This window comes from Xenopus tropicalis, chromosome 6 (genome assembly GCF_000004195.4).
Source record: "Xenopus tropicalis strain Nigerian chromosome 6, UCB_Xtro_10.0, whole genome shotgun sequence".
NCBI classification, from domain to species: Eukaryota; Metazoa; Chordata; class Amphibia; order Anura; family Pipidae; genus Xenopus; species Xenopus tropicalis.
In genome coordinates, this window is record NC_030682.2 from 134308931 (window position 1) to 134322308 (window position 13378).

General features: G+C 38.4%; 1 protein-coding gene across 1 annotated transcript in view; it reads left to right on the forward strand.

Moving 5' to 3' along the window:
* LOC100486915 (fibrocystin-L) overlaps positions 1 to 12860 on the forward strand; it is a 92325-nt gene extending 79465 nt beyond the window's left edge. The window contains exons 68-78 of the mRNA XM_031904604.1: positions 983 to 1099; positions 2968 to 3133; positions 4396 to 4628; positions 5828 to 5995; positions 6102 to 6259; positions 6890 to 7022; positions 7223 to 7603; positions 7843 to 7994; positions 11449 to 11598; positions 12028 to 12184; positions 12661 to 12860. Coding sequence (XP_031760464.1) covers positions 983 to 1099; positions 2968 to 3133; positions 4396 to 4628; positions 5828 to 5995; positions 6102 to 6259; positions 6890 to 7022; positions 7223 to 7603; positions 7843 to 7994; positions 11449 to 11598; positions 12028 to 12184; positions 12661 to 12845 — 2000 coding nt within the window. The 3' untranslated portion in view covers positions 12846 to 12860. The remainder of the gene's footprint in view (positions 1 to 982; positions 1100 to 2967; positions 3134 to 4395; positions 4629 to 5827; positions 5996 to 6101; positions 6260 to 6889; positions 7023 to 7222; positions 7604 to 7842; positions 7995 to 11448; positions 11599 to 12027; positions 12185 to 12660) is intronic.
* Positions 12861 to 13378: the final 518 nt, after the last annotated feature.

Sequence of the window (13378 nt, forward strand, 5' to 3'; positions counted from 1 at the left end):
TTTCTGATAAAGCTTACTTAGTTTTTACCTTTCCTTCTCGTTTAATACATATTTGTAAATGATTGTAGATATTTGTAACAGTGCTGTATGTTGCAAAGTACAGTATAGGATCCATTATCCAGAATTATTTGAAGGACATCACCCATAGACTATTTTAATCAAATAATTTATATTTTTAAAAATTATTTTTTTTTGTTCTGTAATAGAACAGGACAGGACCTTGTACTTGATCCCAACTAAGATATAATTACCCCTTATTGGGGGCAGAACAGTCCTATTGGGTTTATTTCATGTTTAAATGATTCCCTTTTCTCTGTAATAATAAAACAGTACCTGTACTTGATCCCAACTAAGATATAATTACCCCTTATTGGGGGCAGAACGGCCCTATTGGGTTTATTTAATGGTTAAATGATTCCCTTTTCTCTGTAATAATAAAACAGTACCTGTACTTGATCCCAACTAAGATATAATTACCCCTTATTGGGGGCAGAACAGCCCTATTGGGTTTATTTCATGGTTAAATGATTCCCTTTTCTCTGTAATAATAAAACAGTACCTGTACTTGATCCCAACTAAGATATAATTAATCCTTATTGGGGGCAGAACAGTCCTATTGGGTTTATTTAATGGTTAAATGATTCCCTTTTCTCTGTAATAATAAAACAGTACCTGTACTTGATCCCAACTAAGATATAATTACCCCTTATTGGGGGCAGAACAGCCCTATTGGGTTTATTTAATGGTTAAATGATTCCCTTTTCTCTGTAATAATAAAACAGTACCTGTACTTGATCCCAACTAAGATATAATTAATCCTTATTGGAGCCAAAACAATCCTACTGGGTTAATACTTAAATGATTTGTAAGTAGACAATGTATTGTGATTCAAATTACGGAGTTCCCTTATTCAGACAACTTCAGGTCCTGAGCATTCTGGATAACAGGTCTCATAACTGAAATTTGTTGTTTTTTATCTTAGGAGGAAGAAGTGGAATCTGTTGGCCATCATTTATCTCTTCTCAGAATGGTGCACCAAAAGGACCTTTCGCTGGAACTATTAGTTATAATTCAATTACTGGCCTAATGACTGTAAAAGGTAAGTACATCCCTGATATAGTTTATATTGTGACAATGCAGGAACTTTTTATTCACTGTTTTTTTTTTTTTTTAGGGGGAAGTCTATTTTTGTAGCCATGACAAGTAGCTGCTACTAGTAGCTCTATGTGTCTTCAAGCTTAGATTTTTCCTTTCAGTACCGTAAACATGCACACATAAAAAAAAATATCTCTACAGTATACTCCCCCCCCCCACTTTTTTTTATATTCTAGCAGCCTTAAATTATATTACTCTAAAAAACAGAAGAAAATCCCCCACCAAGAAATTCCCCAGTAGACCCTAATCTGGGTGTGCTCTTCCACTTTTTTCCATAAACTCTTTTTTTTTTAAATTCTTTATTTTGATTCTTTCAAAAAGAAAAGGGAGGGGAGGGGTACAGAAGGAAAAGGGTGGGGGAGGGGGGAAATAGCAATCATACACATAGTTATTTGGCAATTCAAAGAGGCATATCTGACAGCAAGTCATAACTATCTTGTACTGGTACATTTTAAATTTTCACATTGACATAATCACACAGTTTAACAACCTTTTCAGTGGATACCACGTTGTACCTTGTCTTTGTCTGTAATACCTTAAAAATTTGAGCGGGCGAGAGGGGGGTTAGTGTGGGTGGGTACGTGATGCTTTACTATGCTATGGGTGCCCACTTTGACTCAGTTTCTGTAAATAGTTAGTCCAAGGTGTCCATATATTTTTGTAATACTGGTTTTTGTTTTGTATTGAGAAGGAGATCTCCTCGAGTTTTCTTATCTCCTCAACTTTGGCTAGCCACTCGTTATATGTGGGAGGGTTGGGAGATTTCCACTTTTGGGGAATCAGCGACTTTGCGGCTTGTAGCAGATGTATCGTGAGTGGGTCTGTCAAGGTTATGTTTTTCTCTGGTATTGCATATCTATTGAAGCAGTGTGGTCTAGTTTAATGGAGAATTGTGTTGTTTCATTAATTGTTTCTATTATCTTTTCCCAGTAGGATTTAAGCTTTGAGCATGTTAGCCATATGTGAGAGTGTGTTCCTGCCAGTTGGTTACAGCGCCAGCAGAGGTTAGAGCAATTAGTGTACATCTTTTGAAGTTTGGCTGGCGTGTGATGCCATCTAGTGACCAGTTTGTATGTGGCTTCTCTAGTTCTTGCGGCTCTTGATGCTTTGTGGACTAATCTAAAGATCCTATCCCATAGGCTGGGTGTGATTGTTATATTTAATTCTTTCTCCCAGGCTATACAGAATGGTTTTAGGATAGGTAAAGTTGTCGTGTTTAACATATTGTAGAGTCTGGAGAGAGGCTTATCTATACTTTTATTGGGTTCTATTGATGTAATTAGTTTTTCCCACATAGTGAGGGGTCTATTCCAGTCTCCCCCCTTGCACGAAGCTATGTATGTGTGAAGCTGGTTATAGTTCCATATGTCCCAAGGTGTGTGCCCCACTTTTTTTTTATTTCTGCAAGTGGTATGACTCTGTTGTCAACCACAAAGTCACTGATTCTAGTGGGTCTATCGTCTATTTTGTTCCACCTTGTAAAAGAGGCCGGCTCTAAACTGGGTTTAAAATCAGGGTTATACATGAGTGGTTGTAGGATGTTTGGATAATGGGCTAACTGGTAAGTTTCCTTATTCTTGTGCCAAACCTTCAGTGTTGCCTCAATTAGTGGGTGGTTTGCTACAGCCAGTGCTATTTTTTCTTTGGAGCACCATAGCATATTTTCTAGGGGTGGTAGTATAAATGATTGCTCTAGTTTGCACCAGTCTTTTGTTCCCTTCCTAGTAATCCAGTCTAGTATTTGTGTTAGGTGGGAGGATCCATAAACTCTTTAGTACCTTTTGTTCTGCTCTCTTTTTTTTTTAAAAAAAGATACAACCTTCATTGGATACAAAAGCGTGTGCGCTAATGAAGCCAATATCATGTTTATTACGAACCCCCTCAATGATGACTTACAGCATCCAATAGAAGTATCTGGGATCCAAATGGCTGACAGTACAGAAGATCAAAAAGTATTTATCCACAGACCCGATCTCTCGTAAGTACTTTTTAAACATGTGGTACTATGCCTCTGAGTGCCAAAATACTGCAGTCAATGGCGCTGATATATTCTGAAGTGCTGAACAGGTAATTTATATTAAAATAAACTCTGCTTATTTATAAAGTTTTGTGTATTTTACCAAATGTAAATGCTCGTTTACCGACTGTGATAGCTTTTCTAAATAAAGCCTTATACACTGAAAAGGCTTGAGCAATCATAAATCTACCCCTAAGCCTGACTGGGAAAAGAAGCACTAGCCATGGGAAGCACAAAAGTCATAGGCTTTAGCCTATAGGATAAACCCATGTAAATGGGATTTTTTTGGAGTCATTTGGAATTCATTCCCAGAATTCCTTTTGTTTATTTGTATCTGTATGAGGCAGTCTCCACAACCCTAATGATTTGTTTGTGAATTCACACTCCTGGCTCTGCCTAAGCTGATCAGAAAACCCTGCATTACATTGATGAACCCCAAGAAGGGCGAAACCGGTCTGTAGTTGGGAATCTGATCAGCTATTATCTTGGCTTATGCTTTAAAAACCCAGTGGGTGAGCTTTAGCCTATAGGATAAACCCATGTAAATAGGATTTTATTGGAGTCCTTTGGAATTCATTCCCAGAATTCCTTTTGTTTATTTGTATCTGTATGAGGCAGTCTCCACTACCCTAATGATTTGTTTGTGAATTCACACTCCTGGCTCTGCCTAAGCTGATCAGAAAACCCTGCACTACATTGATGAGCCCCAAGAAGGGCGAAAATGGTCTGTAGTTGGGAATCTGATCAGCTATTATCATGGCTTATGCTTTAAAAACCCAGTGGGTGAGCTTTAGCCTATAGGATAAACCCATGTAAATAGGTTTTCTTGGAGTCCTTTGGAATTCATAGCCATGGGAACAAACCTAAATAATTCTATTCACTGTGGGGGTGCCCCTCACTGTATAGTGCTTTCCTTGTCTTTTACCCCCACATTAACTTGTTGCCTTGATAACATTTTCCACAAAATGGCGCTTACCTACTTGCTGTGACTGTGAATTTCAAGACTGAAGGAAACAAGATTTAAATAATTTATATAGTGTAAAGTAAAAGTAAAGCTTATTTTGCTCAGCTAACACGATAAAATAGGATTTGGAATTATTTCTCACCTTTAAGACCCACTGGTATAATTCAGTCTAGTCTTTTGTTTTCATTTTTTTATATTAATCATGGCATTCCCCATGACACAGTGGTTGAATGGTGTAACCATAGTAATTTCATCACAGGAAGGTTAACCCCTCTGACTGCGTGGATATGGACTGTGATGCCAAGAAGAAAAGCCTATTAAAAGATCTTGATGGCTCCTTCCTTGGGCATCAAGGTGCTGTGGTTCCACAGTCAGAATACGCATGGGATACAGATCCAAGATATGGTGTTGGGGACTACCGCATTCCTAAGGTTATGTTGACCCAGCTTAACGGAAGCCGAATCCCGGTGGCAGAAGTGGCTCCATACAAAGGTAGAGGGATTCATTAAAGGAAACCTATACTCCCAGAATGAATACTTAAAGGGACACTAAATCCTGCTGCACAGCACTTCTCACCCAAACTTTACTCAGTTGTTGCTGGACTACAAATCCCAGAATAATGTAACATATAATGAAGGGTGAGGCATGCTGGGAGCTGTAGTCCATCAGGGTTGTATTCTTAAAGCAACATTGCAAAATAAAACTTTCCCAGCTCTCTAGGGCCAGTGGCAGCATTGAAATGCAAAAGAATCCTCCAAAGAGAATCCCAGCTGATCTGTATAAATCTGGCTCCCTGTTCTCTGTTCCTGCTCTCTGTTTCTGCAATTGGAGCATTAAGCACAGTTTCCCAGAAACTGTCCCTTTATCCCCATGTCTGATTCCAGTGCCATATAATAAAGGGAAATAATGATAAATTTATCTCTGTATGTAAGATAACAGCAAGATGCCTGACACAGTGCTGGAAATCAGCATTCTAATTGGTCAATTCTCTTGCATCTTTAATGAAGTTTTCAGTCAGCAGATTCTTACTGGTGAATTGGTTTCCATGTGTAATTGAGTTTTTCATCAACTTCAATAGAGAACTAGGGGGTGCAGTAGGACAGCTTTACGGTTGGTTTAGTGTCCCTTTAACCAACAGATAGTTTGTATCATTTTAAGTGGCCTGTTAAGAATCTTGCCAAACTGGAGTATATATATCAGTAACTATTGCCTTTTTACATCCTTTTCTAGCCGCCATTTAGTGATGGTGTGCTCCCTCAGAGATCTCTAACTAACAGGAAGTAGTGTGGGAGCAAAAGGCAGGACTCAGTCCATTAATTGGCTGATGGGGCCTAGCATGTATGTGTGCCTTGGCTTGTTTGTGTGCACTATGAATCCTATGATCCCAGGGGGCGGCCCTTAATTCTTAAAATGGAAATTTTCTATTTAGGATTACCCAATAGCACATACTACTAAAAAAGTATATTTTTATGAAAATGGTTTATTATGATGCAGGGTTTTACATATGAGCTTGTTTATGCAATATATTTTTATAGAGACCTCCATTGTTTGTGGGGAATAGTTTCCCAGTTCAGGCAGTTCTGGTGCAGGGAATACTTTTTTATACATGAAGAATGAAGATTAAAGGTTCATTTTATCTCAATTTGTGTTCTTTTATTGTAATGTTTTGTTCCCCTTCATTTCTGTTTAAGGGATAATAAGGGACTCATCCTGTGTCTATATGTCTGCCTGGGAGGCCTATAAATGCTTTGGATTAAATTATGAGATGCTTGTTATTGAGAGTCTTGATAGTGATACAGAGACAAGGAGACTGTCACCAGTTGCTGTGTTGGGTGGTGGTTACGTTGACCTTATCAATGGTAAGTAGTTTATTTTCAGTTATATCTATTTTTCTATGAGCTATTAGTATACTGATTACTATGGTGTAGCCACTTTAGCTAGTAAATTACAATGTACCTATTACAGGGCCCCAAGACCATGGCTGGTGTGCTGGATATACATGCCAAAAAAGAGTCTCACTGTTCCACGCTATAGTGGCTACCAATAAGTCATTCGATATCTATTTCACAAGCACCAGCCCACAGAGTCTGCGCCTTATCCTACTGAATACCAACAGTTCAAAAGTAAGTCTGGGTATCTGAATTAATATTTAATGCCAGAGCATAATATTTTTGCAGCACTTTTTGTTTGACTAAGTGGTTCAATTGTGATGGGAATACAAGTCTTGCGTTTTGCTTTAAAAAAATAAAATAAAAATATATATATATGTGTGTGTGTGTGAAATATACCAAATCAGAATGTAAAAGATTTCAGCCTCTTTGTGAGATCTCTCTCAAAATACACATGCACACTTTTTGTGTCTTGAGAAAGAGGAGAGGAGGAGACAGAAATGTTAACCAATAAATGTAGATTTTTTTTCACTTACTATAAAGTTCCTGAGTGCATCTTTAAACTTCTGATTTTATATACATATTAGTATATTTTATATATTAGTCACCTATTCAATAAAAATCTTTTTTGCACATTTTTGCAAGTCCAGTGAGTGCGGAATATCTCTTTCAGAAATATATATATATATACAGTTACTTTCCTGAACCGACCTAATAATTTTGTAAGGAGAGCAACATGACAAGATGTATCTTTTCTCACAGTGGTACTGGTACAAACAGACATGGCATTTTAGGAGGGAAGGTGAATGCAGTCTATTTGGCACTTGTAATATTTAGTGTCATTCTCCTTTAACTATTTTACAGGCTGTCCGTGTTGGTATATTTTACTCAAATCCTCAGCGGTTGGATGTATATGTTAACAATTCCTACGTACTTCCAACTAATGGATATGTACAAAGCAATGGAGACATATTATTTAAGGCACCTTCCTACACAGGTAAATCAAAGTGTGCACTTTTTCTATGTAAAGCACCAAATAAACTCTCATTTGTTGCCTCTAGCTAAACTCCCCCCTTACAAAACAGAGACAAAGCCAGGGTACCACAGCTAGTAACAGTAACTGAATTTAAGTTTTTCCTTTCGAGAGCGTACTGAAACGGTAAATTAAAATATATCTTATTTTCTTTTGATAAAAAGGACAATACACGCCTCAACTCAGTTCCAATGTTGATGGAGAAAACTACTTTGATAATGACTACAAGATGCTCTATATCCTGGTTAGAGGGTCAACTCCAGTAGTAGTGCGTACCTCTCCTTTGATAATCGTTTCCTTTAACCTACCCGCCATGACAGAGGATCAGTTCTATGGAGCCAACCTTGTTACAAACCTAGCACTCTTCCTGAAGATCCCAGTGCAAAAAATCCGCATTACTAAAATAATCGCTGAAGGAAGTCGACGAAGGAAAAGGGCAGCTGGGGGGCTCACCGTGTCTGTGCAAATTGCAGATCGACCTGGTCAACTAACAAACAGCACTAACGGAACAGGCACGTATATTATATTCTTGTATGTAATTCATGGTAATTAATTCTGTTACACAAATAATCCGTGGGTTGTCTGGTTTTATTTCCAGTATGAAATGCATTAAATGGTGTTTTATGAATATTTGCTTCACACTTGATAATGGGTCCTTTGCAATTAAAAACTTATCATGTAAAGAATAAATGTTTAAATCTTTTGTCTGCCTGTCTGAATGTTTCCCTCATACTCTTTGCTCTCTATAGTAGAAATTAACATCTGTGTGATGTTTTCTCTTTAGATACCCTGAACTACTCAGATTTTCAAAGCATAAGTCAAAGCTTGGCCGCAGCTGCAGTGAATGGCAGTTTGAGTTCTATCCTGAATGTTACTGTCGGCTCCTTGTCCATCTCTAATCCTATTCCATCTCCAGGTGATCCAGCATGGAACCAGGTAAATATACAGATATATATTCCAACAGTTAAATCAATTTATATAGGGGGAGCACTACCATTACTAAGAGAGACATAAGAAAGTGTACAATGGTCAGAAGTAACCAGATCAAATAAAAGTTTAAGAAAAAAGTTTGACCAAACATTTGCACCTCCCCTTCCTTCAAATCTAAATTAACGTAACTTTTATTAAAATGGCCTGTTAAAAATGAAAGAGAAAAAAAGTGCTTAACTGCACAATTAAAAATGACTATGTTAAAATCACCCAGTAAAGGCAGGATTGTCTTACAGATACTGAAAGCCAAAGGCATATCACATAAGAAGTATGCTTTTGTGTTATGAATATCAAATCAAATTAGTGCCAAAACTATATTTAGCCAAACACTGGTATATGGTGGAAACAATTATACCCTACAGGGATTAAATGATATACAAGGGTAGTATAAATGTGGGTATAGAGTGGTGTCTAAGGTAATAAAGTAATGGCAAGTAATAAGCCTGGCAAAGTATTAACTGGTATAGAATCTGTCATCAGCCAAACAGTAGTGGCTGCTGGTTACTCATTCTACCCAAGTAGTGCCAATTCTGCTCAATACCACCCAGTTCCACGTAATTTCAACAATGTATAATCACCCCAATTAGTCCAGTATCTAGAGATCCTGCCTAACCGTACCTAAAATGAGCCAATTTTAGCTGCAGTTAGGCAGAATCTCCAGACACTGGGCTAATGGGCTGATTGTTGAAATCAGATGGAATTGGGTGGCATTGAGAGCAATTGAGCAGAATTAGGTACTGCTTGGGTAGAATGAGTAACCAGCAGCCACTGTTTGTATTTTTAATTGTGCAGTTAAAGGAGAACTATACCCCTTGGCTATAAAAGCCCTCTTAACTGGCGTGCCTAGACCCCTCTCACCTCTCCCTTATTGCATAGTCTCTAACTTTAAAAACTGCCCCTATCGCTAACCACAACCTAAAAGAGCAGAGAAGCGCAGCTGCGTACCTGGCCAACATCTTCCCTTCAAGCAAACATTCTTCAGGTCCCACCGCCAATACGGACCCTGCTTGCACATGGGGTTAGCGATAGGGACAGTTTTTAAAGTTAGAGACTATGCAATAATGAAGAGGTGAGAGGGGTCTAGACAAGCCAACCATGTTACATAGTTACATAGGGTTGAAAAAAGACCAGAGTCCATTAAGTTCAACCCTTCCAAGTAAACCCAGCACACAACCTATACTTACCAATCTATCACATACATAAACTATATACTGTATATACAACTGTCAGGAAGACGCCACTCCGAGACGCGCCTGACAGTGAACAAGGGGTTACACGCAGTCACCTTTCATACAGGTTAGACTAACATCAAGCACCCCCAAACAAACCACCACCCCAAAAACACAACTATTCGCTGCCACCATCTATCATTAACAGGCGATAGAAACCTAGTTACTGAAATATATCGCACACAAACTTTCTTACTGCAGTTAGGGTTAGTTCTCACTAATTTAACAGCACACTAGCAGCCACAGGGTTAAAATTACAGTCAAACCTACCCCCCCGCTAGCAGCCCACTAGTTAATTAGCATCTACACAGAATCTCTACCCAATACACATTCACACAACCCACATAGTTAATACACCTAGGCCTGAGCAGTCATACAAGGTACGTGGGAATAGAGCCAAAGGACTAAACTTATTAAATTTTATATTTAATATTACCAGGGTAAACAGTGCAGTTTTAAAAAGATGTTACAAAAGAGAAACATACATGCAAAACAGTCAATAAAATAAACGGGGATAAAAACACAGAGAAATCCTAAGTACGTTACCGAATATCCTGTGCCCTCTGAGGCAAGAGGTTGAAAGTCCTGAGCCCATCCCCCAACATTATATGCATAAGTTGAGGCCTCCAGAATGAGCTAAAGAATACTTGGGCATGCGTGCTTTTATTCTCCACTGGGCCCCTCCCTCATTACCGTATGCATGAGGAGGGAGTGGCCAGGAACTGGTCACATGACCCCTTTGGGTGGTCCCCACCCACCCTCTTTAGAGAGCTGTACTTCTCAATCCAGTTTCTTTTCATATAATATTGGTACTTGCCAGTACTCAATATTATTATGAAAGTAGGGAATTGTTTTAACCCATTTGTGGGCGATCAAAATGATACCAAACATGAGGGGTGTCTCATGTCCCAGTCCCCCAGAACCCATTTCTCCTAACTGGCGGGTATAGGCCGCCCCTGTTTGGTATCATTGGGAAGCCTGGGGCCTCCTCATAAATCCTATGTGATTTATGAGGATGTGGACCTTAAAGCAGCGGAGATATGGATCCATTTCTATAATCCATATTTTCTGTATGCTGTCCCCCCTGCTGTTCCTAGGCCCACACTTTGCCTCTCTTTGATCAACAGATAAAAGACCCCAGCTTCCTGCCCCAACGGGCTGGTCACGCATTGTCTGATGAAGTTGTTTATGTTGTCACCTTCCACAGTCCTGGTTGTGTCGTTAGGGGATATTTGTGAATTACCCCCTACTGGGAAGGGTTTCCCTCAAATGTGGATTTCAACCAGACTTTTCTATGGGGAGCCTTACTGCTCCAACATGACAACAACCACTAATCTTGGAGTGCCACAGACAATATCCAAGATGGTGACCCCCTATGACAAGTTTAAAAAGTTGCGAAACTATAAGTCTCACCAACAAACCCTGGTCTTTTCACTAATATTTTACAGATAAGGGATCCTTTATCCGAAAACCCGTTATCCAGAACGTTCCAAATTACGGAAAGACCATCTCTCATATAAGCAAAATGATTTCCTTTTACCCTGTAATAATAAAACAGGACTTTGTAGTTGATCCCAACTAAGATATAATTAATCCTTATTGGAGGCAAAACAAGCCTATTGAGTTTATTCAATCTTTAAATTATTTTTAGCAGACTTAAAGTGATACTGACACGAAAAAACAACTTTTTAAAATATGAATCTACATAAAAAGTTGCCTATAGGTCATGTTGATCATTTTTTGCCAATAGAGCTGCTTTTGTAAGTAATTGTTACTTGAAATCCCAAAACCTGACTGTTTTGCCAACCTGACTGTCCCTTCTCAGCCTGTTAGTTATAGCTTCTAATGCTAACGGCCTCCTGCTGCACAAATATGGCCGCCCCCTCATAGAGGAACATGGGGGATCAGAGAGGTAATGTAAAATCATTGGGCAAATACTTTTATGGCAAAATTATAAATAGCATGCAAAGACAATGTTATGACAGATGTAAAAAAGATTTTATTTCTGGTGTCAGTATCTCTTTAAGTTATGGAGATCCAAATTATGGAAAGATCCTTTATCCAGAAAAACCCCAGGTCCCACGAATTCTGGATAATAGGTCAACGGTGTTTCATGCTGATGTACTTCTGTATGTACTCGAATAATATACATTATTATCACAATCTTCCAGTTTGCAAACCAGACTGTAGACAGAACTGAGAGCACAACTGGAAATTACTTGGCCAGTGTATCTACTCTCGTTGTTGTTGTGCAGCCAGTGGCCGGGACACCAGGACAAGTCCTATCCCAACAGCCAGCAGTAATGGCTCTGGATTCTAAAGTAAGATTGGTGCACTATTTCTTAGAGCAAAAACCAATGACATATATATATTTTGTTCCTAAGCTTTTGCTTGTTTTCATATTTTTCAAACTATGACATTTCCAAAATCATGCCATAAGCTCTAATTTTGTTTTTTTTTCTTCTTTTTTTTATATATATATATTATGGCATTTTTCTAAACAGATTACAGAGCTTTTATAAAATGGGCTTTTATATCAGAACTTTCATATTGCATAATTGCATAGTTTTTACAAAGGTGTTACTAAATTTGCTTGTTCCTTCTCTTGTATAAACTGGTAATCATGGACACCCCTAAGTGATTATTATGTGGACAACAATAACGTGTTTAGTAACCCAGTACATAGTACAAAGTTTTCAGTCATTTCAACAGACTCTACTAATGTAATTCATCATTTTTTATCTCTTTAGGGAGCCTGCGTCTCTGTAAGTGTCAGCTCTCTGTCACTAACAGCACGGCTGAAGAAGAGTAACAATGCTTATGTGGACAGTGGGCTTGGCGGAAATACTACTATTCTTTTTAATGGCTGCTGGGCCAATTATACTGATCTTACTCTCAAACTACCAGGTACAAAGTTGTTTTCCCAGTCATTTTTACAAATGAGAATAAATACATTTTTCACAATGTCAAATCTATTCTAGCCGCATTTGAAAATTTTAGAAGCTGATTTATAGAAGATCGAAATTGGGGATTCAGTCAGTGAATTCAGAAAGTTAGGAAATTCCTAATGATAGACATATTAATCAAAAAGCGTTCGTTAGATTGTATTTGACTTCTCGGAACAGTCAAACGCATTCAGTTCCTGTAGGGTGTTAGTGCACAGCTCAGCAACACTGATGTGCACTAACATCCATCCGAATCCTTACTCCCTGATGGGTATCACATGGAGAGAAAAAGATTCAGGCAATTATTTCTGAACTGAAATGAAACAGTTTAGAAGTTAACTTGTTTCACCGAAAACGGTGTAGTACTGGTGTTAAATCATCCACTCTGGTCATTATATGCATAGCATCAACATAAAACATATTTGTACTTTGTTACAGGCAGTGGTTTCACGCTGGAATTTACGCTCAACAATATCTATGGACAGACCAGATCTTTTGACAGTAGAACTTCGGGTAGCGCAAGCTCTACAGCTAGTGGATTTGCAAATAATGACTTAATGCAAGCAATAGTGCTGCTTGCAATCACTCTACTTGGGATGAATCTATTCACGGTCCAGCTTTGAGGTATGTATTTGTCTGTTTTTTGTAACTAAAGCATCACAGTAACCCAGTTTGTTGTATTGTATTTATTTATCTAGCAACACAAATGTACACAGTGCTTTGCAAGGCATAAACACAAACAGGTGTACAGGTATTATAAATTAAACAATGAGAATAAATATGTCAATTGGAATTGGAGGCGAATGCCCAGGAGATCCCCAAAATAGGAAGAAGGAAAGTCATTTTGCCATTTTAATGCCAATAGATTCGCCACATTAGAGCCACCTAGAACACTATATTTATTCTGCAGAAAGCATTACCATACCTGAGTAAAAAGCCCTAGAAGCTTTCTTTGTTTGTTTAAGATTGTAGCTGCCATTTTAGCTTGGTCTTCCTAGCTTCCGTACTGCAGCTCTAGCGTTGGTAACTAGATTGCACATTCCTAAGGGTGGGGGGAGTGAGTTTTATCAATTCTTATGGGAGGGGGGAGCAAGGGGGAATCTAATTTTTTTTTTAATCTTATTAAAGTTATTAGCTAATTAGTTGCTTAGTCTTA